Here is a 24564-nt window from a genome sequence, read left to right as displayed (position 1 = left end):
GCTGTTCCACAGTGCACAGCCAGGGGGCCTGCCACTTGGGTGCCTTGGAGGAGTCTGCCAGACTAAAAGTGGAGCCGCCCTTCCAGGTGTGGCACAGGATGGCCCCGGCTAGGAAGATCTTCAGCAAATGGGGGAGCTGTCCAAGGGGTTCAGTGAGAAAGATCCTTTGCTTGTGGCTGTCCCAGGCTCCTGGACCCTCTGAATCTCAGTCCCGTTAGGAACATGGGTCTGCCCGAGGGTACGTTCTGCATGGTGCTGCAATGGGGGGGGGGAGGGCTCAGCACCCCAACCCACCTGAGCCCAGCAAGCCCCTTAAGTTCTTGCTGGAAAGACAAGTCTTGGAGCTCGCTTCAGACCAAGATGTAGGGCTCTGGGGGCAGGAAGGGCCTGGAAGCCATATTTTAACAAAAGCCATGGGTGATTTTCTTTCTTAAATCAAACATTCATTTTTATTATACATTTCAACACTTACAGTAACTGTACAAAACGGTGGTTTTTCTGCAACCGTCCCTTACATTTGTGACCTGTTTGAATGGCACTGGCTCCCCTCCCTCCCTGGTTTCCTCCTCTTCACTGCCCATCTTTTAGGTCATTTTAAAAAGTCCTCTAGGAGAGAAAACACGAAACATTGTTTCTCTGAGTGTGGCTTGTTACACTTAACACAACCATCTCCAGTCCTATCCATTTCCGGCAAATATCATGCTTTTGCTTTTTATTCATGGCTAAGACGCCACGCTTTATGCACGCCACATCTCTCTTACCTACGGATGGGCACCAGACTGCGACCACTCAGTAAGCAGGTGTCTGTGTGCTGAGCAGACTCCTCCAGGTACTTATCCAGAGTGGTACCCGGAGTTGCATCACACCGTAGCTCTAGCGTCAGCTTTTGAAGTCCCTCTATAGGGACCCCCACGGTGGCCACAAGAACCATGTGCAGGACCCCATGGTGCACAACGCTCCTCGTTCCCACGCCCTCGCCAGTGTGGTGATTTTCTCCATGACTGTGCTCCTAACTAGAAGACATGGAGTCTTAATTGAGTTTTGACTTGTATTTCACTAAGGCTAAGGCTGTCGACTATTTAAAACACGTGAGGGCTGGTGAGATGGCTCGCCATGCCAGTGCCCACACGGAGGGCAGGGCAGGCATGGAGGTGGAGCCCTGCCTGTAATCCCACCACCTGAGACACAGAGACAGGGAGCCCTGGGACAAGCTGGCTAGCTAGACTAGCTGAGTCCTTGAGCTCTGCGTGTAGGAAGAGATGCTCCTTCAACACGGTGGAGGCAACACCTCATGTCATCTCTGCCTCTGTGCACATGTGCACACACACAAGCACACACACTTGCTAACCATTCACATTCCTTCTCCTCTGAAGTGTACGTGGAAATCGTTCTACATTTAAAAATGGGTTACTTGTTCCTTTGTTATGAGTTCTTTATGTATTTTCTGAGTGTTTACACTGAGGTCTCTGATACATTTTGAGCTGATATTTTCAGAGTGAGAGGCGGGGATCTAGTTTAACTTCTAAGTAGATGGCCCAGCTTTCACAGCCCCGTGCCAGAAGCAGCTCCTCTCCAGTGTGTCTCTTACATCACGAATCAGATGCAGTCATCTCAAGGCGGCGTGGTAGTAGATAGGACACTAAAAACATAGCTCAGTGACAGCGGTGGGGGATCTGTTGAGCTGGCATGTGTTGGGCACTTAAAGGTAAGGAGACTTGAGTTCACGCCTCTAGGATCCCAAAGTCTTGGGGTGCCCTCATGCTGGCTTCAAAGGTTTCACAAAAGATCCTACGGGAAAAGCCACCCAGCAGGGTGGGGGCCTGGAGCCTGGGAATGTAGGTGGTATGCTTGAGGAACTGAGGGAACCCCACGTCTTCCACAAGCTTCTCAGTCTACAGAAATGAGGGTGGTGGGGCAGCGAGCCTTGGCTAACCACTGTCCAGTGACCCCGCCAGGATGGCGCTGTTCTGAGAACCTCTGCCCCACACGTGCTGACATGGTCATTTCTGCCAGAGCACAAGGGATGGGGAACAGGTGCGCAGATGTGGGAACTGAGGCAGAGACAGTAACTTGAGTGCCGACCCACAGGTGCTGAGGAGAGGGCTGGCTCTGGACACAAGTCCATCAGCTCTGGCTGCCTTTGCTCACTTCCTCTGGTATGTGTCAAAACACTCAGAAAACAAGAAGGGAGACCAGGCTGTTTTATTGGTTACCAAAACCGTTCAAAGGGGATTTGCAAGTCTCTGGGACGAGACTGGAAAAAGCCTACCATGAGAGCAGTCACGCGAAGTTACATGAACTTGGGGAAAACAAGCCCATAGAGAAGCCAGTCACACGCGAGGCCAGGCACGTAAAAAGCATTACATATGTGCATGTGCACGCAATAACAAATGAACACCAGGCGGAGGAGGATGGAAGCCTGCAATCTGCAAGGTCGTGCCGTGGGCCAGGGCGGTGTTTTGGGGGGCACTCAGGCCTTTTGTTCAGGGCTGGGAGACTCTCACTCACCTTACTCTGTAAAACTAGGATTTGTTGAGCCCTCCCCCTCCAGGTCCCTGGTGAGGCCAGGAGTTGCTGGATGTTAACGTCTTCACCAACTTCATTGGCCAGAACCTGAAATAAAGCAAGGGGCTCAGAGCTCAGCGTGACAGGAGAGAGGCCCCCCAGTCCTTCCTGCCGCTCACTGCACGGGACTCGGTGCTGGGGTGGGGTTCCCGATGGCGGCTCCCTTGGTATGGCCTTCCTCACACCTCAGAGCTCGGCTGTCACTGCTCAGTTTGTCTCTGTCTGGCGAGGTGGCTCTGTGACACTCCAGCACCGCCCTGACCCACAGAGCCCACACGCCTGTTATCACAGAACTCCTGTTGGCTCAGGAACTGCTGCTGGGGCCTGGCCCTTTGTGATGGTCACTGCCAAGAGTCTCTTGGAAGCACAGAAGAATCGAACGAGGCTGTTCTGTCTCGGGAAGATCTGACCCGTGGCCGTCAAAGTTGTATGAGGTCAGGCCTGTCTCAGGGCTTTGGGGTAGAACTAATACCCTCCCTATGTCACCAAACTGACCCCCGTCCAGCCGGCCGAGGCTCTGGCCCTTGTTTCCACAACAGAACACTGTTTTGGAACTCTTGGCCAGCAAGGAGGAAACCTGCCAGAGAATTCACCATGTCAATACCAACAGTCAGCTGGCCCTTGGGCCTACACGCTACACCTGAGCAATTTCCTCTGAAAGGAGCTCTCAGGGCACAAATTCTCTGTTCATTGTCTACACTGCAGGTCACAGAAGGCAGCAGGTGGCCAGGCAGCATGCTGAGTGGAAATCTAGGGTCTACCAGGGCACAGGACAGCGGGGGGTGGGGGAGGTGCAGGGAAGGCTCCCAGGCCTCTCCCCATGGGCAGAGCTAATCTCAGTCCATAGGCAGATCCCAGGGCAGTGGGCAGCCCCCAGGTAGCCAGTCGTCCTGCCCCCAGGCAGAGCTGACCTAGCAGCGGCAGGAGAAAGGCCACCTGCTTTGGAGGAGAAGCCAGCGGGCAGGACTTTGGAAGTCAGGATTTTCCTGGGACCAACCCTGGCCACGTAAGAAATCCCACGCCCTGACTCTGAGAGACCTTCTGGGCCACACGGAGTTCTTGCTTTGCAGACTGGATCTGGTTGCGCAGGTCGCTCATCTTCAGGTTGGTGGCTGCAAGCCTTTCCTGCAGAGCTTTCACCTCTGGGGACTCCAGCTGGTTCGGAAGAACAGAGAGGAAGTCGTCACTATGGCCTATGTAGTAATAACAGTCAGGGCTACTGTCTGTCTAATGTATGTTCCAGGAGCTGGGCAAGGGCTGGAGTCTTCAGAAATCCCCAGCGCCTTGAGATGCAAAGCTGAGGTGGTGGGAGGTAAAGCGTAAGAAGCCTGAGCTACCTGGCTATGTAGGGTGGAGCAGGGACAGTCCAGCTTCAGGGCTGACCTGTTTGCTCTGTGTACTGTACGCACATGCGTGTGGCTACACGCATGTCCAAGGCTGGAACATCTAGGGGAGGCAGCAGGTTCCACATCTCCCAGATACTCTGCTGTGCCCTGAGACAGGCTTATGCTAAGAGTATCCTCTGTTCATCTGCAGAAAGCCGCACCAGCTCACCAGGCACATTAACTCCCCAGCTCAGGGCCTCTTCTGCGGCTGGAGTTGCCAGCACAGGCCATGAATCCGCCAGCAGAGTGGGGTGCTACGTGTTTGCTTTAATGGAATGTGGTTTGAAACAACAGCCCTGGAAGACACATGCTGGAACTCGGGGACATCTGCTTTTCATCTTTTCTCTTAAAAAACTATTGTCTGAACTGGGCGTAGTGGCACACGCCTTTGATCCCAGCACTTGGGAGACACAGTCAGATGGATTTCTGTGAGTTCAAGACCAGCCTGATCTACACAGCAAGTTCTAGGACAGCCAGGGCTACACAGTGAGACCCTGTCTCTATGATGAGAATGATGTTTGAGGCAAATGTGGGGAATACATGATCAATATACTGTCAGGACTGGAGAGATGGCTCAGAAGTTAAGATTATTGGCTGCTCTTCCAAAGGACCCAGGTTCAATTCCCGGCACCCACATGGCAATTCACAACTGTCTGTAACTCCACTTCCAGGGATCCTATGCTCTCACACAGATATACATACAGGAAAAATACCAATACACATAAAATAAATAAATAAAATGTAAAAATACATATATGATGTGGGAGTGTCATATATCAATCTGTTGATTTCATTGGTTAAGCAATAAAGAAACTGCTTGGCCCTGATAGGTTAAAACATAGGTGGGAGGAATAAACAGAACAGAATGCTGGGAGGAAGAGGAAGTGAGCTCAGACTTGACAGCTCTGCTCTCTGGAGCAGAGAGGCCATGCTCCACTCTCCCGGGCAGAGGCAGATGTGAAGCTCCGACCCAGGATGGACCTAGGCTAGAATCTTCCCGGTAAGCGCACCACACACATTATTAGAAATGGGCTAGTCCAGGTGTGAGAGTTAGCTGAGAAGAGGCTAAAGCTAATGGGCCAAGCAGTGTTTAAAAGAATACAATTTGTGTGTTGTTATTTCGGGGCATAAGCTAGCCAGGCGGCTGGGGTGCTGGGGACACAGCCCCGCAGCTCATATTGCCTGTTTCTGTCTCAGTGGATTTTCTTGCGACCTCCATGATCAAGTTAACCCCCTTTCAGTGGATGAAAATCAAGTCTGGGGGTGGGGGGCAAAGCTGCCTTGGCAGGCACGGGGTCAGAGACAGCACAGAGGGATTAGAACCCTGGTCCTCTGCTGTCCTGGCATGCACAGGGTCGGGACAGCACAGAGGGATTAGAAGCCTGGTCCTCTGCTGTCCTGGCAGGCGCAGGGTCGGGACAGCACAGAGGGATTAGAAGCCTGGTCCTCTGCTGTCCTGGCCAAGTCTTCCAATCAGAGCTTCGGCTGCCAGTGCTGCTACAGATTGTCGTGGCAACAGTGAGGTTGGTTAGCATGCTAAGTACTCATCAGGCCATGCTGAGACCTATGTTCTTGCCCCAGTGTACCAAGGGCCTGGCTTCAGGGATGCAGGGTGGTGTCAAAGGGTGACTGCTTCCTTTAGCAAACACCAAGAGAAACACGGCGCAAATGTTAGCGTGAAGGAAAGGCCCAGCAGATCAAGTCTGCAGACCTCCGTGAAACTTGGGGCCACCTACAGAAAAGCGGTGGCCACAGAACTCGGGCCTGGCCGTGGGATTCAAGCAGTAGCCACAGAAATAGGGCCTGGCCGTGGGATCCAGGAGTGGCCACAGAAATCGGGCCTGGCCGTGGGATCCAGGAGTCCCTGACTGCATCAACGCCGCTGCCAGGATCAAAGCAAAAAATCAACGTGGACGATATTTGCAGAGTGGAGAATTCCACAAAATGCAAACAGATCCTTGAAAAAGTATACACTTGCTGCCCTCGTGGCTGCCTGCCACTCACGTTTTCTTCTCTCTGTTAGTTGTGTTTTAACATCCAGCCTGGCGGAGCGGCAGCAAGCATCCTCTCCTGCTGCTCTGGGCTTCGTGCCATGAGCCGTAGGGTCTTGGCAATCCCGCTTCGGGTACTGCAGGAGGGCATGAGCACGGGTAGCTCTGGGATCTGACAGCATCTGGAAAGCTAGCTGTTCAGAGTGTGAGACGCTGGATACATCTGGATCTAGAGCCAGGCTGTGAATCCCACTACCCCACCTCCTCACCACAGAGGTGGTCAACACTAGCCTCAGGAGTGTGGGAGGCACACGGGAGGTGAGCCAAGGCCCCTTGAATTGGGTGAGCAGCCGACATCCTAGAGAGGCCAGGGAATGGGGCCCACTCTCCCTCCCAGCTACCACAGGCTTTGCTCTGGCCCCTTCTGAAGGAACAGCCACAGTGCTCTGGGAACAGGCATTGCTGACTGCTCACAGCCCAACCTTCTGAACTTCTTGCAGAGAGGAAGGCCTTCAGCTGCACTCCAGAGGAGACTGGGGCCGGAACATGCAGTGAGAAGCAGGCTTTGGGTGCAATGATCAGACATGGTTTTGTTCTATCTTTGAGCAGATGACAGGGAAAGGACCTGACCTGGACAAGATGAGATCTGTAATCCGGCACACTCTTTGTCAGAGACCCAGGGTCCTTAGGATGGTTACAGAATCCTTCTGAGACCTCTACCCCAGCGGGCACTTGAGAGCCTTCCCTGGGTGCCCCATAACCTGTTTGTTTGATTTTTTTTTTTGAGACAGGTTTTCTCTGTGAAACAGTCCTAACTGTCCTGGAATTCACTGTGTAGACCAGGCTGGCCTCAAACTCAGAGATCCGCCTGCCTTTGCCTCTCAGGCTCAGGGATTAAAGGCATGCATCACCACTGCCTAGCTCCTCCCTAACCAGTTTTATGTTGGTTCATTGTCCTTTTCCTGTTTGTGGGCTTTGGGGTCCAACCAAATGCCATCCAACTGACACCCCGGTGAGCCAGCTATGCAGTTCTGGTTCCCATCCTTTATGCTGGAAGGCACTGCTTCCCCTAGAAGGCACTGCTCCCCCTGGAAGGCTCTGCTCCCCCTGGAAGGCTCTGCTCCCCCTGGAAGGCTCTGCTCCCCCTGGAAGGCTCTGCTCCCCCTGGAAGGCCTTCACCACCCACTTCACCAGAGCATGGTCGCGACAGGGCACCTTCTCGACTTGCTAGCTTGCAGATGGAGGATAAGCTCCTGCTGCCAGCTCAGGTCTGACCTGTTTCTCAATTCCATAACACTCCCTTTACACAGCCGTTACTTTTCCTCTTAGCCCCTGGTGGACAGAATTCAGGGCTTGATCCCTGTGTGACAAGGCAGATAATCCTGTCAGGCTAACAAGGGACCTGACGATATTACACAGGATAGCTCAAGTCAGGGGACCTCAAGGGACTGGGTAAGCCAAGGGCAGGTTGGAAGTGTTCTTTGGCAGGAAGGCACATTGCCCACCAACCCCACATCAGACAAAGGTCTGATTTCCAAAATATATAAAGAACTCAAGAAACTAAACATAAAAATTCTAAATAACCCAATTAAAAAATGGGGTACTGAGAATTGTCAACAGAAGAATTCCAAATGGCCAAAAGATACTTAAGAACATGTTCAACTTCCTCAGCTATCAGGGAAATGCAAATCAAAACAACTCTGAGATACCATTCTATACCTGTCAGAATGGCTAAAATCAAAAACACCAATGATAGCTTATGCTGGAGAGGATGTAGAGTAAGGGGAACACTCATCCATTGCCGGTGGGAATGCAAACTTGTGCAACCACTTTGGAAATCAGTGTGGTGGTTTCTCAGAAAATTGGGAGTCAACCCACCTCAGGATCCAGCAGTACCACTCTTGGGAATATACCCAAGAGATGCCCAATCATACTACAAAAGCATTTGTTCAACTATGTTCACAGCAGCATTGTTTGTAATAGCCAGAACCTGGAAACAACCTAGATGCCCCTCAATGGAAGAATGGATAAAGAAAGTGTGGCACATCTACACATTAGAGTACTACTCAGCGGTAAAAAACAATGACATCTTGAATTTTGCATACAAATGGATGGAAATAGAAAACATCATCCTGAGTGAAGTAATCCTGACCCCCCCCCCCAAAAAAAAAGAATATGGTGGGGCTGGAGAGATGGCTCGGAGGTTAAGAGCACTGGCTTCACTTCCAAAGGTCTTGAGTTCAATTCCCAGCAACCACATGGTGGTCACAACCATCTGTAATGAAATATGCTGCCCTCTTCTGGCCTGCAGGGACATATGCAGGCAGACCACTGTATACTTAATAAATAAATAAAATAAATCTTTTTTTTAAAAAAAGAATATGGTACGTACTCACTCATAAGTGGATTCTAGCCATAAACAAATGACATTGAGGCTATAGCTCATGATCCTAGAGAAGCTAAGCAATAAGGTGAACCCAAAGAAAAACATATATAGATCCTCCTGGAAATTGGAAGCAGACAAGATCACCATGCAAAAGTTGGGAGCATGGAGTGGTAGAGGGAAGGGGAGAAGGGTAGAGAGAGGGGAGAAGGGAAAGGGTGGGGAGAGCTTGGGGGAGTGGGATGGTTGTGATGGAGGAAGGACAGATATGGGAGCAGGGAAGGAGATATCTTAATTGAGGGAGCCATTTTGGAGTTGGCAAGAGGCTTGGCTCTGGAGGGGTTCCCAGGAGTCCACAGGGATGACCCCAGCTAGGACCCTGGGCAATGGAGGAGAGGGTGCCTGAACTGGCCTTGTCCCATAGTCAGACTGGTGACTAGCTTGAATATCACCAAAGAACCTTCGTCCAGCAACGGAAGGAGACAGAGACCCACATCGGAGCACTGGACTGAGCTCCCAAGGTCCTGTTGAAGAGTGGAGGAGGGAGAAGATGAGCAAGAAATCAGGACCACGAGGGGTTGGTTCACCCCACCCACTGAGACAGTGTGCCTGAGCTAACGGGAGCTCACCAAATCCAGCTGGACTGGGACTGAAGGAGCATGGGATCAAACTGGACCCTCTGAATGTGGCTGACAATTGGGGCAGACTGAGAAGCCGATGATAATGCCACTGGGATTTGTCTCTACTGCATGTACTGGCCTTTTGGGATCCTATTCTCTTTGGATGCTCACCTTCCTAGGCCTGGATGGAGCGGGGAGGCCTTGGACTTCCCACAGGGCAGGGTGCCTTGCCCTCTCTTAGGACTGGAGGGAGCGTGGGGAGGAGGGTGTGTGTGGGGGGAGTGGGATGGAAGTGGGAGGGGGAGGAAGTGGGAATTTTTATTGGTATTATTTATAAAGTAATAATAAAAAAGGACATTCTCCACTTCCACCAAGAGCACACTAGCTGCCTCCCCAGCAACAACACTGGTTTACACACTTATCCCTACACCCCGAGGGGCCCATCGCTGCACACCCAGGACTGAATTTCTCTCAAGATTAGCAAACTGTGGTCTGATCCCGAGGCATGGGCAAGAGGGGACAAGAGGCAGGAGAGGGAGCACTGAGCTGGGAGTCCTGGGGTTTGGTCGCCTCTGTAGCAGCTGCTCTGGCTTCCTGAGAATTCACTGGTGTGGCTGCTGGGACATTCTGGGGACTCTGCTGGGACATTCTGGGGACACTTTAGTCTGAGCTGTGCTCTACATCCCTGGAAAACCACATACGGCCCACTCACCTTCTCTTGGAACTACATCCACATGGCCTGCTTTGTTTGAGACAGGGTTTCTCTGCATTACCCTGGCTGTCCTGGAACTCACAGAGATCCACCTGCCACTGCTTTCCCAGTGCTGGGATTAAAGGCGTGCGCCACCACCTGGCACATGAACGGCCTGTTTTTGTGGCCTATTCATTAGCTAAAAAAAGGGTCTGGGGATGAATCTGCAAACCTGCAGGGCTGCCCGGGGGCCCCCAACACTGCAGTGCCTGGCACAGGAGGTGGGGGAGATGGCTTGTTTGGTAAGCTGCAACTGTGAGGACCTGAGCTCAGTCCCTGGAGCCCATGTAAAAAGCTGATGGTCCCAATGCCAGGGAGGCAGAGACAGGAGAATCCAGTCTAATCCAGCTGGGCAGTTCAACCAGCCAGAGGGCACTAATTGGTGAGAAACTGTCTCCAAGGAGTAACTGACGTTCCTGGGGATGACCCGAGGTTGTCCTCTGGACTCCATGAGTATAAAAGCACACATGCACACCCCACACATTCCCCCCCCCCACACAAATACATGTACATGTCTACAAACTGGAGGGGAAAAGGACAGAACTCTGAGCAGCTGGGAGGATACCTGCTGCCTGGATTAGGCTATGTGGGTGTCTCCCCACGAGGGGGCTACAGATGCCTGGAAGCAGGCAGCTAGGTAGACCAGCCTCCCCCTTCCCACCCTCATCTTATGTCCGCAGGGCTTGGAGGCCCCAGCTCTACCAGCTCCCCCAGCTCCCACGGAAACCGGCTCAGCCGAGCCTTCCTTTGCCTCTGCCAAGCATCCTGGCCACAGGGCATAGAGAGGGCTGTTCCCTTGGGGCCACTCTGAGGAGGCCACAGCAGTAGAGAAGAGCCCTTGGCTGAGCAGTGGGTGGGGGACCATGGCAGGTACCTGAGAACGCATGGGGAGGGGAGGCCCAGGTGGCGACTACCTCACAGACTCATCACAGAGAAGAACTCCTACCAAGGCTCTGTCTCCCGCCTGGGTCCTCAGTGGCTTGGCTCCTGGGTCAGTGGTCCCCTTGGCCGGCGGCCTGGCTGGTGCCATCTGCAGCTGAAAAAGCAAACCTGGCGCTAATACTTGGTTCTGCTCGCAGCTGCACAGCCAGCTAAAGTACCTGCTGTGGCTGGGTGTGTGGCCCCTGCCCTGGCGTCTGAGCCCCCAGGTCACTTGTGACCACTGATGGAAGGGATGCCCTTTGCAAGCTACTTGTGGCAGGAGAGGTTTGGCTGGTGGTCAGCCCTGCTCCCTAGCTGCCCCGGCAGAGCACCTTCATAAATAACCAGAGCACAGTTCTGTGGTGGTGTGAATGAACATGGCCCCCACAGACTAGTAGGGAGCAGCACTGTTGGGAGGTGTGGCCTTGAGTGTCACTGCGGGCTGGGCTGTGTTGTTCTCTCTTCTTGCTGCGTGTGGACTGGGATGTAGAGCTCTCAGCCACCCTCCAGCACACGTCTGTCTGCATGCTGCCTCGCTTCCTGTCATGACCATGACAACGGGCCAAACTATAAGCCAGCCCCAATTAAATGCTTTCCTTTATAAAAGTTGCCATGGTCAAGGTGTCTCTTCACAGCAATAAAACCCCAAGACACCCTCTCAGCCGTGGAGACAGAGAATAAAGAGGATGTAGACTTTGGGCTACAGGAAGGACAAGGGATGTGACGAGCCTGCTGCAGGTAGCCAGGCAGCTGACCCTTCAGTGGTGGCCACTGATTTGGGGCACAGTCCCCTCTCATGCCCCTGGGAGCATCCTGTTCAGCGCTAGGCCATGCTGGTCTCCTGTGCTTTCTCCCGACCCTGCACTACGAACCTCTGGGCCCTTTAAAGGGACACTGTGCCCACAATTTCTGGCCTACTGGGTGCGCCCCTTCCAGCGACTCCTGCCGCTGCTGCCTGCCAGGTGTTGTTCTCCTTCCTTGGCCCACATGGCTCCATCTCCCAAAACCAAAGCCTCCATGCCTTCTCTAGTCCTCCAGTGTGCGGCCCAGAACCTGAGCCAAATCTCTAGAAATCATCCCAGAATGAAGAAACTCTTGCTCAGTGCCAGTGTGAGGACCAGGTGGGCCATGCTGGGCCTCGGGACTAGACTTCAGACTCAGGAAAGACTCCCGGCTCCCTCCAGTCCGAGGAACTCGTTACTCCTAAGGAACCAGAACCACGGGCTGTGCCCCTGCTGGAGCAGCGGGGGTCTGTGGTTAGCTGGGAGGGGGGGACAGCAAAAGGGGAGAGATCAAACATGGCAGGATCACTAGTCCTGGCTGTGGCTTCAGATGAGCAGGGGTTTCTGGGAACTGATTACACACATGTTTATCTGATGCCGTCTACACACCAGGCTTTGTTCTAAGCGGCTACAAAAGGCTACATCGTTCATCTCTCAGCAAACCCAGCAGCAGGATTGCCACTGTGGCCTCCTGGTGGATGGGGGACGGAGACACGGAGTTTGGGGCATGCTCTGTTTCCATTTCCCTTAGCCACACCATGCCAGGTTCCTCTCAACAGCCAGTGACCCCTGGCTGTCTGTCATACGCCCTCTCTCTGGATGTGGCAGAAACTGGGGAACTCACTGCAAAAACTGTGCCCTGGGACCTCCAAGTGTGGCCCTCTGAGTCCCCTCCGAGGAAGAGCAGCCCGGGCCCTTACTTCGTGTTCCAGCTCCTGGATGCGGTTAGTCAGCTGTTTCACCCTGGCCTTCGCACTCTCTGACTCTGCCATCAGCCCCCGGTTCTTTTTGGACAGTTCAACGATTTTGGTGGCAACGAGATCCCCAGCCATCCCGGTTGCCCCTACAATTAAAGAAATGGCAAGGCCCATTAAAAATACAACCTGCACCTCAAATCTACATGGCTGCTGTTCAGGGGATCAGGCAGGGTCTCTAGGAAGTCATGGCTTCCAGAAGGTAAAGAAACCCCACTTCAGCTGAGCTTGGGGGTAAGATGCAGTGTGAGCACCCTTGTTGCTCATGGAACACAATCCTCAAAAGAATCTGTTGGGGAGGGTTCTGGAGGGAAACAACTGTCAATGTGTGGGGAGGGTTCTAGAGAGAGAAAACCGGCAGCTACCCAGAGAAGAACAGGAATGATTCAGGGATGGGCTTCCTGGGGGCTCATTTCCTCCTGGGACTTAAAATCCACTATCAGCCCCCAGAAGACTGTCCAAGGAAGCAGGAGGAGCAGGGAGAGAGCCCAGCGAGAATGGCAAATCCTTTCCCTGCCTTCCCGGTGCTTCTTCCAGCACAGCCTCGCTCCTGAAACCGCAACCCTGGGCGAGTGAAGACAGTCTAAAATATGTGCAGCAGCTACAAAGTAAAAGCTGCAGCCCTGACTGTGAGCGCTTCCATACAGGGGGCAGAACACACAGAAAAGCTGCATGGCAGCTCATGTCTGCAATCCCTGCACTTGGGAGGTGGAGACAAAAGGACCAAGAGATCAAGGCCTGTGTTAGCTACACAGAGAAACAGATTATAGCCTGTGTTACATGAGACCTTGTCTGGAAAAAAAAATCCCACAAATCTGTAATACGCAAGCAGGACGCAAAGGGACCGAGATGGCGCTAAAGTTCCTACAGCTCTCAGCAAGAGGAGAAAGGAATTCTAACTGGAGTGTATGCTGTGCCCGGTGTAATTCTAAGTTAAACGAGAGATGGAGCTTTGTCTGGTGGTTCACTAGTAATCCAAGCACTTAGGAGCTGAAAAAGGACCCCAAGTTCCAGGACAACCTGAGCTACACAGAGGTGTGAAGGGAAGAAAAGAAGAGGGAAGAGAAGATGGGGGGGCAGGGAAAAAAAGGGAGGGAGGGAGGAAAGAAGGGGAGAAAAAAAAACCAGACAAACAAGGACCAGCCAGACTTCTCTCCCTAAAGCACAGAGTGGAGCTGAGCCGTCTCAGGAGGAGGCAGAGACAGAGCCCTGTGGCAGAGATGGATCTCCTGCTCTGCCTGGAGCTTACAGGCTTAACCAAGCCTCCCTCCACCCCAGCCCCTGAGCAGCCGGAAGTAAAGTTGAGTGTCTATCCTCACAAACCAGAGCCGTGACTCCTGTGCTTTCTGTTCTGAACAGGAAAAGCCAAAGAATGGAGGGAATAGGTACATTCGGCTGCCCATGGCCGTCAGGGTGCGGAGGTCTTTTTGATGGGACCTTTGCTGCTCATGGCCGTCAGGGTGTGGAGGCCTTTCTGGTGAGACCTTTGCCAGACCTGCTGGGGGAGACAGGGTGGGACTCTGGAAAGAGCAGGGTCAGCCCTGCTGTCCCCATGGTGGACAGCGCAGGTCACTGGCTTTCTGTTTACACCCATCTACACCTATCTGTGACGTGTGCTGTGGTCCACAGGGGCATTGAGTCATCAGGGTCAGAGTCCTCGCCAACTCCCTCGGCTAAGGTCAGAGGCAATCAGGCAGAGCCTGTGCCTAGCTCACAACCACAGGCTCAAGGTCACCCCGAGACCTGCAGAATAAGAGTCTCTCACACCTCTGCCACCAAGATCTCCATTGGCAGAATCAGAGTGTAGCTCAGACCTACAGGGCCAGGGTCAGCATAGCAGCTGCTGGAGATGGCATGTACCTGTTGAGGGTGTTTGGGTTCCAGAAACTTCAATAGCATAAACAGTTGCTGGTAGCATCCAAGCCAAGCTCAAAAAACAAAGAGACCCTTTCAGCGACTCCATAGAGCACTGTGACCACAGGACCTTTGCGCTGCTCCCTGGAGCCCAGCTGCCTGGGCTGCGCAGCCACAGCAGTTACCTGTGAAGGCAAGCCTGTCCTCTTCTATTTTCTTCTTGAGGTGTTTTATCTCAAAGTCCCTCTCCTTCAGAAGCTTATACAGTCGCCCGTTTTCATCGACTGTCTCCCTGAGCTCACTACGAAGCTGCTGGATTTCATCTTCCAGCACCCTGCAAGGGAAAGGAGGACCGGCTGCTCCTCATAGGCACTAGCTAGTGCCCAGGGTCACACTGCCTGCCTAGGCTTGTAGTACCACGTCTGGGCACTAGGGGGCACTAAGATGTCTGTACAAAATAAGACTGAAAAGTAATTTCTTTAGCACCATGTTAGAAGGCTTGGACCACACTGCTTATTTCTTCCTATGGGTTGTATAAAAACCTTCACTGTGTGTGCTTGTGGGAGTGTGTGTCCACATGTACAGATGCATTTGTGTACAGTTTGAAGTGAGCAAAAAATAGATTTGGAGCAAAACTAGACAGAGACAACGAATCAGTAGCTGTGCTTAGGCACAGGCCAGCAGGGGCCACCTTAGCCTGCGCAGACCTGCGCCACCCGGCTCCCATGGCACTGTCAAGTCCAGAGCACTGAGAAGACGCTGGGTATCTTTCAACTTCACACCAATCATTTAAGAGAAAAAAGTAGGGAACTGCATAGTTTTGGAGCAGTGATGTTTAGGTGCTGCTGTCTCGGGGTATGTGCGGGACTGCGGGCTGAGGTGAGAGATCTACAAATTCTCGGTTCCGTCCCGTTCCCTAGAAATGCAGGTTTTAGCAAAGTGACTGTGAAGGAAAACCCAGACAAAACACGCCCTGAGGCGCTTACGGTCCTTCCTTCTGGCCTTCCATACACCGCCCGCAGCTGCTATCCAGAAAGCGTTACTACACAGGCCTCCGCCGTCTGAGCTGAGACAACAACTCTGAGCTCAGGAACACTCGCCCAGTTGGACCAGTAGTCTATATCTGGGACAGCTTCACTCTCTCCCTCTCCACCACCCCTACCCTCTCCACCACTACCTCCCTCTCCACAACCCCTCCCTCTCTACAACCCCACCCTCTCCACCGCCCCTCTCTCTCCACCGCCCCTACCCTCTCCACCTGCCTGCGTGCTGCTGAGGTCATTACCTCTTCTCGAAGATGTTTTTCAGGTTCTGCTCCTCCGTGTTGAGGAGGCTTAGGTTGTCTGGGATCTCCGTAAGCTCCTCCTCCTCAGCTCTGCTTTTATAGCTCAGCTCTTTCTCCTTCTTTTTCTCCATCTGTTTCTGTAGCCTTCTGTGCTGCAGCTCCTGCATGGCCTTGAACTGGAGTCGCAGAGTGTCTGCGGAGCTTTCCTCGGCCTCCATCCTGCCCTGAGAACAGAGACCCAGGTTCTCCCCTGAGCTCACACCCCCTCACCTCGGATCTCCTAACGCTGAGGCTGAGCCCCGCCTCCTGACTGGAGTGGCAGCAGGCGACACATCTGCCTGGTCCTTCTGCCAGCAGCGTTCAACTTTCAGTTAGCGTTAGCGTCTCACAGGAGCCGCTGAAACTGAAGACATCTGGGCCCAAACCCAGACCAGCTAGATCCCAATCTCTGGAAAAGGGGCCCCAGCCATCATTTCTTCCTTCACAGTGGGGGACAGAGCTGGGTGGACTGCACATATCTACAATCCCAGACATAGGATGCCAGCAGGACAATCAGGAGTTCAAGGCCAGTCCGGGCTACATGGGGCTGTGTCAATAATTTATTTGAGGTATAACTTACATACATGTACATACATCATGAAATCTTTCTGCATCTGAGGTGACCCACGGCTGGGGTTCAGAAGACAAGCCCCAATGTGCTAAGCAGGAAAAGGCCCGTGGAGTTATGTCTGTCTGACATGCACCCATGCCCCATGTCTGTTCTTTCTTCCCACGGGAGAGGGAAAGGTTTATGCTGGCACAAAAACCTTCTTTACCTTAGCACACAAGCCAGCAACAAAGCCCCCACTTTCCCTGCCCCTCTCTGAAAGTTCAGTATCATGTATCAAAGGAGTTTGTCACAAGCCCTTGAATGTTCCAGCCCCCTCCCAATTCCAAACAGAATCGAGGAGACAGTTCCTGTCTTCTGGGACCATCTACCTCTCCCCGAACGTCTGTCCTCCCCACTTCCGTCTGCCCTGGATGCTCAGCAGCACCTGCTGGCCTGTGGGTGCTAAATAACTCACCTGGTCTCTCCTGCTTAGCTGGCCTGCTGCCAGTTAATACTGCAGGGGCCCAGGGCATCTCTAGCTTCCCCTTTGTCCCTACCCTACCACAGTCGTGTCCTGGCCCACACATCAAGCCCTGCACAGCCTCTCTGGCCCATCAACTCCACCCCCCACCCCATAGCCACCGTTCTACTTTTGACAGACGTGACCTCTCAGCTAGGCCACCACTATCACAGACGGCATCTCCACCAAAGGCTCGGGGTGTCCCCTGCCAGTCCCAACCCCATGCTACCTCGGTTTTGTCATTTGCAGAATTTCCCATGGGTAGAGTTACACAGTGGTTAGGTTTTCTTTTCCCTTTGTCCAGTGCCCCCTTTGGGATGTCCACCTCACTGCTGTACGTATCAGGCCGCTCCTTTTCACTTCTGTGTAGTATGCTGATGTCTAGAAGACACACCGGCTTATAGTTCTGACACCTGGATATCTAAATAGTATCCGTTTATCCCGAATCAAACTGCTATACACATCCGTGCTGAGATGGTGACCGTGTGACCGTGTGAGCATGTGACCGTGTGAGCATGTGACCGTGTGAGCGTGTGACCGTGTGAGCAGGCTTTTGTTTCTCTTGGTAAACACTTGAAGTGAAATGCTGGTTGTAAATTCTGTGGTGAAATCTAGTTTACGCTTCTAAGAAACTGCTATGCATGCACACATGTATATGCAGACACAGATACACACATGCACACATATTCATACATGCATGTGTGTGTGCAAACATACTCTGTCTTTCACCATGCGATGTCTTGAACCACCCCAGATTCTGGCAACCGAGCCCCTCACCATATGTGGGTCTCAACCTTGTACCTCCAGCTTTGTGAGCCAGAATGGATCTTTTGTTTTGTTTTTTGCTTTTGTTTTTTTGAGACAGGGTTTCTCTGTACCTTTGACTCTGTCTTGGAACTAGCTCGGTAGACCAGGCTGGCCTTGAACTCACAGAGATCCACCTGCCTCTGCCTCCTGAGTGCTGGGATTAAAGGCGTGCGCCACCACCGCCTGGCTCCTAGTCTATTCTTACACATTAGCCAGGGTCCTGACACTGTCCAGAGGAACATTGTCTGCTTCATCACTAGGGGTGCCCCGGGCTCACAGCCTCGCACACTTACTGTTCCCACGCTATCACTAGGGGTGCCCCGGGCTCACAGCCTCGCACACTTACTGTTCCCACGCTATCACTAGGGGTGCCCCGGGCTCACAGCCTCGCACACTTACTGTTCCCACGCGATCACTAGGGGTGCCCCGGGCTCACAGCCTCGCACACTTACTGTTCCCACGCGATCACTAGGGGTGCCCCAGGCTCACAGCCTCACACTTTCACTGTCCCTTCTACACTCTTTTTTCCTTGTTTGTTCTCTGGCTCCTTTCTGGGCATCTCTGAATTCAGGGGACCTCTCTTCTGGGATGGATTCCCTAATGACCGCCCTGATAGAGGCTGCACCCCTTCCCCAACTGTGCATTAATTATCCTCCTTACTGTGGTCAAATCTGTGACAAAGGCAATGGAAGGGTTTGGCTTGGCTCGCGGTCTTAGAGGACACTGTCCGCGTGGCAGGGAAGGACGGCGGCGGAAGTGGACGGTCACAGGGAGTCCACTCTCAGGAAGCAGAGAGGCAGAGCAGTTACTTCACCCCCTCCTCAACTTCCTTGCTTTATTCAGTCCCAGCCTCCATGGGATGCTGGGTCTTCCCTTCCTGGCTAAACCTCTCTGGAAACGCCCTCCCAGACACACTCAGAGGCCTGTTTCCCAGATGGCTCTAAAGTTAGTCAAGTTGTTAACAAGTATGGATGACCATCCCTGCTTCTACTTTCTAAGCCCGCCCCGCCCCGCCCCCAGGCTGCTTGCCCTTTGCTCCTGACACATTTTACCCACGAGCATGTAAACTACCAGAGGACACTTGCTTTTTCTCTTTTCCGTTGTTTGAGCAGCTGAGCGGCGGCAATCGCTGGCCTCCTGCTGGTGCTTGCTGTGTAGATTAGGCTTGCCTCAAACTCATGACAATCCGCCTGCCTTGACCTCTCATATGCTAACTACAGGTATGTGCCGCCACGCCTAGCACAGCACACTATGTTCAAGGCCATGCTACAGGACCTAACAGTGTTTGGGACACAGTAGGTGCTAAACTAATATTTCTAGAAGTGAAAGAATTCGGCTTTTTACAGATAATTATACTTTGTAACCAATAAGGTAACCCCAAGTAATAGTAACAAATACTTAGATGACCACAGAAAACTATAATTCCTTACAAACTGTTTTCCTTTTCAAGATAAGATCTTGGTTATGCAGTCCTGTCTGGCTTCAGGCCTGGTATGACTGTCAATTTGGGGCCAACAGGGGTTTTCTAGTCAGTTTTAGGCCAGCCTGGGCTACAGCGTACAGCTCTGCTCAGAAGACCACGTTTTCAGTCCCCGGAGCAGAGCTCCAGGAACTGCGGAGCATTGCTGAGGGACTCTGAGCACTTCCCACCAGCCCGCCCCTCACTGTCCTCCACCCACAACTTTTTAAACCCCCAGTAATAGCCCCAGGCCTCCGGAATGGGAGTCCATGCAGGGCAGCAACGTCTACGCCAGGGCAGCAGTGGGCAGGGGCCTGAGGCCACGCGCTGAGGGGTGGCTGCGGACGACCTGCTTCTAGTCTGACCCACTTGGACCGTGGCCTGGGCTCTTCCTCGCTAGCCCTTCCCACGCGAAAAACACCAGTCAGCCCAGGGAGGCCCAGGAAGAGGACTGGGCCACCGGCAGCGGCCACGCCATCCAGATCTTAGCTCGGCCCCCCGGTACGGTCCCCGCTCTTGGTCCCCAGTCTCGGCCCCCGCTGTCGGTTCCCGGTTCCCGCTCTCGGCCCCCGATTCGGACCCCGCTCTCGGTCCCCGCTCTCGGTCCCCGCTCTCGGTCCCCGCTCTCGGTCCCCGCTCTCAGATCCTGGTTCGGTTCCCGCTCTCGGCCCCCGGTTCGGTCCCCGCTCTCGGCCCCGGTTCGGTCTCCGCTCTCGGACCCCGATTCGATCCCCGTCAGAGCTCCTGTCCTCTTCAGCCCCCTCACACTTACCGCGGCTCGCTTCGCGGTCTATCTTCAGGGCAGCCAGCGCTTCCTCCGCCCTTCCAGATGCCGGCACGCGCTGCCCGGGCAACAGTCACCAGGGAAACCAATCAGGGCGCCCGTGTCTACGGGGGCCGGGAGAGCCCTGAAAGTACCGAGTGGATGGGACTGCGGGCCCGAGGAGACCTCCCAAACTGCACCCACTAGCTGGATGGAAGAGGGCTACGAGCCCTTGAAGCCTTCGCTCTCCGGAATGTATTTTATTTACGGATTTATTTTTTATTTTTAAAGGCAAGGTCTTATGCACCCCAGGCTGGCCTCGAACTCGCTCTGTAGACAAGGATGACACTGAACTCTGGATCCTCTCGCCCCCATTTAGTTTGAAGTCTGTTTTGTTAGATATTAGGATAGCTACACCAGCTTGTTTCTTAGGTCCATTTGATTGGAATTTTTTCCCAACCCTTTATTCTAAGCAATGTCTTTGAGGTTGAGGTGTGTTTCTTGTATGCAGCAGAAGGATGGGTTCTGTTTCTGTGTCAAATCTGTGTTAGCCTGTGTCCTTTTATGGGTGAGCTGAGTCCATTTATATTAAGGGATATTAAGGACCAATGATTGCTGTCTCCTGTTAATTTAGTTTTTGTTGTTGGTCATGTTATTTTGTGTGTTCTTCCCTTCGTCTTGATTTGCTGCTGTGAGATCATCAATTGTCTGTGTTTTGGTTGATGTAGCCAAGTTCCTTTGGTTGGAGTTTTCCTTCTAGTATTTTGTGTAGGGGTGGGTTTATGGCTAGATATTGGTTAAATCTGGTTTTGTCATGGATTATCTTGTTTTGTTCTTCTATGGTGATTGACAGTTCTTGCATCCATGGTCTCTTAATGTCTGCATAACTCTTGACCATGACCTTCTGGCTTTCATTGTCTCCACTGAGAAGTCAGGTGTAATTCTGATAGGTTTGCCTTTATATGTTACTTGGCCTTTTTCCTTTGCAGCTCTTAATATTCTTTCTTTATTCTGTATGTTTATGTTTAGTGTTTTGATTATTATGTGGTGAGGGGAGGTTTTTTTTTTTTTTGATCCAGTCTATTTGGTGTTCTGTAGGCTTCTTGTATCTTTATAGGCATATCTTCTTTAGTTTGGGGAAGTTTTCTTCTATGATTTTATTAAGTATATTTTCTATGCTTTTGAGTTGAACTTCTTCTATACCTATTATTCTTAGGTTTGATCTTTTCCTGGATATTTTTTATATCCAGCTTTTGTTAGATTTAATGTTTTCTTTGACTGCTGAATCTATTTCCTCTATTGTATCTTCAGCGCTTGAGATTCTCTCTTCTGTCTCTGTATTCTGCTATCTATGCTTGTGTTTGTGGTTCCTGATCGCTTTCTCATGATTTCTGTTTCAATAATTCCCTTGACTTGTGTTTTCTTTATTGTGTCTATTTCAGTTTTCAAGACTTGAATAGTTTCTTTCATATGTTTTATTTCTTTTTCTTGGTTTTCTTTAAGATTTGCTGATGTCTTCCAATTTTTTGTTTGTCTTTTCCTCCATTTCTTTGAGGGAATTTCTGATTTCCTCTTTAAGAGTCTCAAACATTTTCCTGAAGTTATTTTTTAGGTCATTTTCTTTTGCTTCATCTGTACTTGGTTGTTCAGGTCTTGCTGTTGTAGGATCTCTAGAGTTTACTGGTGTCGTGTTGCTCTCTGTGGTGTTGCGTGTGTTCTGACCTTGTCTACTCATCTTTTCCTCTGATTGGTGTGGTTCAGGCTGTCTGTGACTCTGGTGATTGATCTTCTAGGTGTCAGTGGATCCAAGGCTCAGATGGTTCCTTATATTACAGTCAGTGCCATGGTTCTAGTTACCCCGATGGTCACTCCATGTTCCTGGAGGTCACTCAGTGCTCCCCGGGTTTGCTCTGCTCCTGTGGAGTTTGCTGTCCCAGGCCCGCTCCGGCCCAGGTCGCAGCCAGCTTTTCTTAAGTTACCGCAACTACCTTTTGCCTCTGGGCTTTTCCTCTTTTTACTTCTGCATGTTGTACTATCTTCTTATTCTGTGGCTGGCTGGGTGGCTGCGTCGCTGGGTGGCTGCATCGCTGGGTGGCTGAGGCGCTGGGTGGCTGCGTCGCTGGGTGGCTGAGGCGCTGGGTGGCTGAGGCGCTGGGTGGCTGAGCCCTAGTATTCTCCTCTCCTTGCTCTCTTGCTCCTTCTTTTCCTCGGTTCTCCTATTTATCCTCTCTGCCTGCCATCCCCGCCTCTCCTTGCTCCTGTTTCAAGCTCTTTATTAGACTATCAGGTGTTTTAGACAGGCAAAGAATCACAGCGTCACGGAGTTAAACAAATGCAGCCTAAACAAAAGCAACACACCTACAATACTATTCTACAACACTCTTCCTTTTTTCAAATGGCATTGAATTTAATTTTGTTAAATTAAAAAAGGAACATTAGAAGTGATTATGGGTTACACCACCACAGATGACAATATCCGTGTCCCTATCTGGCCCAGCCAAATCCCTGAGCTTCAAGTTCACTGAGACATCATATCTCAAAACCAAAGGTGGAGAGCTAAGGACAAACCCTGAGGACAGCCCGTGTCTTTCCCATGCACACATGTGCCAATCAAGCATGTGAACACAGCCAAACTAAGAAAACCCATACACGAAACACCTACAGTGAGTATAGAAGAATTGTGGTGCTTTTTAATATTTTTTTGCATTTTTAGAAGAGTTTTAAAAATAATGAGGCCATGGTTCCACCCCCAGCACTACACTGTGTGTGTGTGTGTGTGTGGTCCTGGTTCCACCCCCAGCAACACACACAGTGTATGTGTGCGCGCATGTATGTGTGTGCTTGTGTGTGAGGTCCTGGTTCCACCCCCAGCACTACACTGTGTGTGTGTGTGTGGTCCTGGTTCCACCCCCAGCAACACACACTGTGTATGTGTGTGTGTGTGTGTTGTGTGCGTGGTGTGCGTATGGTGTCTGTATGTATATGATATCACCTGTTCAGTCTGCATAACTACTTCTATGTATGTTTTCAGGACTGACCACGTGATACCAGCTAAACAGTTGATGCGCTCTTCTCTGAGGAGGACTGGTTCTCCTGGCCTCAGCATTCCTTAGTTGCCTGGAGTTCTTTGTCCAGGGTTGAGGCCTTGTGAACTTCTCCCTCTCCATGTTTGCATGTCTGCTGAAATCATTGTGCTCATGCTTAGGTAGCCATGTTGGTGAGACTTCATGGCTGTAGCATCTGATGTTTCTGGGAGAGACAATGCCATAGCCAACTTTGTTTTTAAAGCTGACTGTTTGTGTGCTTGTGGAGACCAGATGCCAGCCTTGGGGTTGTTCCCCAAAGCCATTCATCCAGTTTCTGAGACAGGATGTGCCGGTCATTTTCTCAGTTGTCACAATCGAGTCTCACCTGGGGAGAGTTCAGTGACTGTCTAGACAGGGTGGCCTGGGGGCGGCTCCTGGCCTAGGGTTTGAATCATATAAGGGCAACATGAGCTGGACACTAGGGAAGAAAGCGTTGTCTGCATTGCCTTCCTTCTGCTCTTGGCTTCCCTGAGGTGACGGACAGAAGCTGGAGTGTGGGCTCAGGTCAGCTCTTGCTCCTAACTGGCTTGTGTCAGAGCATTTCCATGGCAACAGAAAAGCACGGAGGACATAGGGCCTCACCGGCCCCAGGATCACTGGTTTGGCTGGGCTGCCTGCCTGGGTCTCCCCAGCCCCGGGGTTACGAGCCTAAGCACCACCACACTTGCCTTTTATACACGGGTCATGGAATCAAACTGAGGTCCTCAGGTTTGCAAGGCAAGCACTTTACCCAGAGAGCTGTCAACCCAGCCCATGTATCTTCCTGAAGACACGAGGGTCATCAAGTAGGCTTCCCTCGCTGAGATCATTTTCCGCCTACAAATAACAAGCATGAAGTCTTCTGCTCAATGAGAAGCTAAACTGAGCAGAAAGGCAACACGAGCCAAGTCACAAACTTCATTTTATTTTTCAAATTAAGTTATTTTATGTGACAAGTGTTTGCCTGATGCCGAGAAGGCAGAAGAGGTCCTTGGATCCCTTGGAACGGAATCACAGATGGTTGTGAGCTGCCGTATAGGTGCTGGGAATTGAACCCGGGTCCTCTGGAAGAGCAGCCATCGCTCTTAACCACCAAGCCACTGCTCCAGTTTCCTCCTTCTTCGTAAACAGCAGTATTACCACAGCTCCGAGACTCAAACCGGCCGAGGAAGAGCTTTGTAATGTGTGACGTACCCACTGTCTACACTACCGCATACCCAGCTGTCCTGATTCGTAACAGGAGTTTTACTGCAACTTAAAATCAAGGCATTCAGCTCCACCTCAGCTTTGGGGGTCCAGGGTCTGGGTACTCCATGCCGAGTACCCCCAGGGTCTGGGTGCTCTGCGCCGAGTACCCCCGGAGTCTGAGTAGCACCATGTAAACAGGACACTGAGCAAAAGCCTGTGTCTGGGTGCTGGGACCCATATCCAGAGCTCTTTTCCCAGGTGCAGCCCCTAATGCGGCCCCAAGAGCCACCAAACAGTGTTGTGAGCACAGATCCAGAGCAGACAGAGACAAACAGCATTTTCCAGCAAAGGTTTAAAGCCTTCCTGATTATTCAGTTTCTTACTCAGGAGCCCCAAAGGATGAAAAGTTCAGTTTCTTCAGACTCAAGCCTTGTTTTGATGAAAATCTGTCTCGTCAACCTGTGATGGACCGGGGTTTTGCTGGCCTCAGCTTCCTCTAGACCCTGGTCATCAGTGGTTCATCATTTCCAGGCAAGTCTGAGTCTACCAGCGGAGCTCATGTCTATGGAGACGTCAGCCATCATAGGTTGACTCTGTCAGAAAACTCAAGTGTCCTGACAACCCCTAGGGACCTCTGGTTCCGGGTGACCTCCCAGATGGGT

General features: G+C 51.9%; 1 protein-coding gene across 3 annotated transcripts in view; it reads right to left on the bottom strand.

The window, feature by feature from the left end:
- The window catches only part of Ccdc13 (coiled-coil domain containing 13), a 37015-nt gene extending 17314 nt beyond the window's left edge, over window positions 1-19701 (bottom strand). For 2 of the 3 annotated variants that reach the window (XM_050141703.1, XM_050141704.1), the window contains exons 1-7: window positions 19660-19701; window positions 15512-15743; window positions 14412-14560; window positions 12319-12461; window positions 10642-10731; window positions 3604-3720; window positions 2509-2613 (exon numbers count right to left, since the gene is read on the bottom strand). In XM_050141703.1, the coding sequence (XP_049997660.1) occupies window positions 2509-2613; window positions 3604-3720; window positions 10642-10731; window positions 12319-12461; window positions 14412-14560; window positions 15512-15729 (822 nt within the window). In that variant the 5' untranslated portion in view covers window positions 15730-15743; window positions 19660-19701. Of the gene's footprint in view, window positions 1-2508; window positions 2614-3603; window positions 3721-10641; window positions 10732-12318; window positions 12462-14411; window positions 14561-15511; window positions 15744-19659 lie in introns of those variants that run through there. The other variant, XM_050141705.1, reaches the window with a different exon arrangement.
- Window positions 19702-24564: the final 4863 nt, after the last annotated feature.

The sequence above is a fragment of the Alexandromys fortis genome, unplaced genomic scaffold (genome assembly GCF_014885135.2).
Source record: "Alexandromys fortis isolate MF-2015 unplaced genomic scaffold, M_Fortis_MF-2015_v1.1 scaffold_44, whole genome shotgun sequence".
In the NCBI taxonomy this organism is placed as follows: domain Eukaryota; kingdom Metazoa; phylum Chordata; class Mammalia; order Rodentia; family Cricetidae; genus Alexandromys; species Alexandromys fortis.
This window is presented reverse-complemented; position numbering and strand designations above follow the sequence as displayed.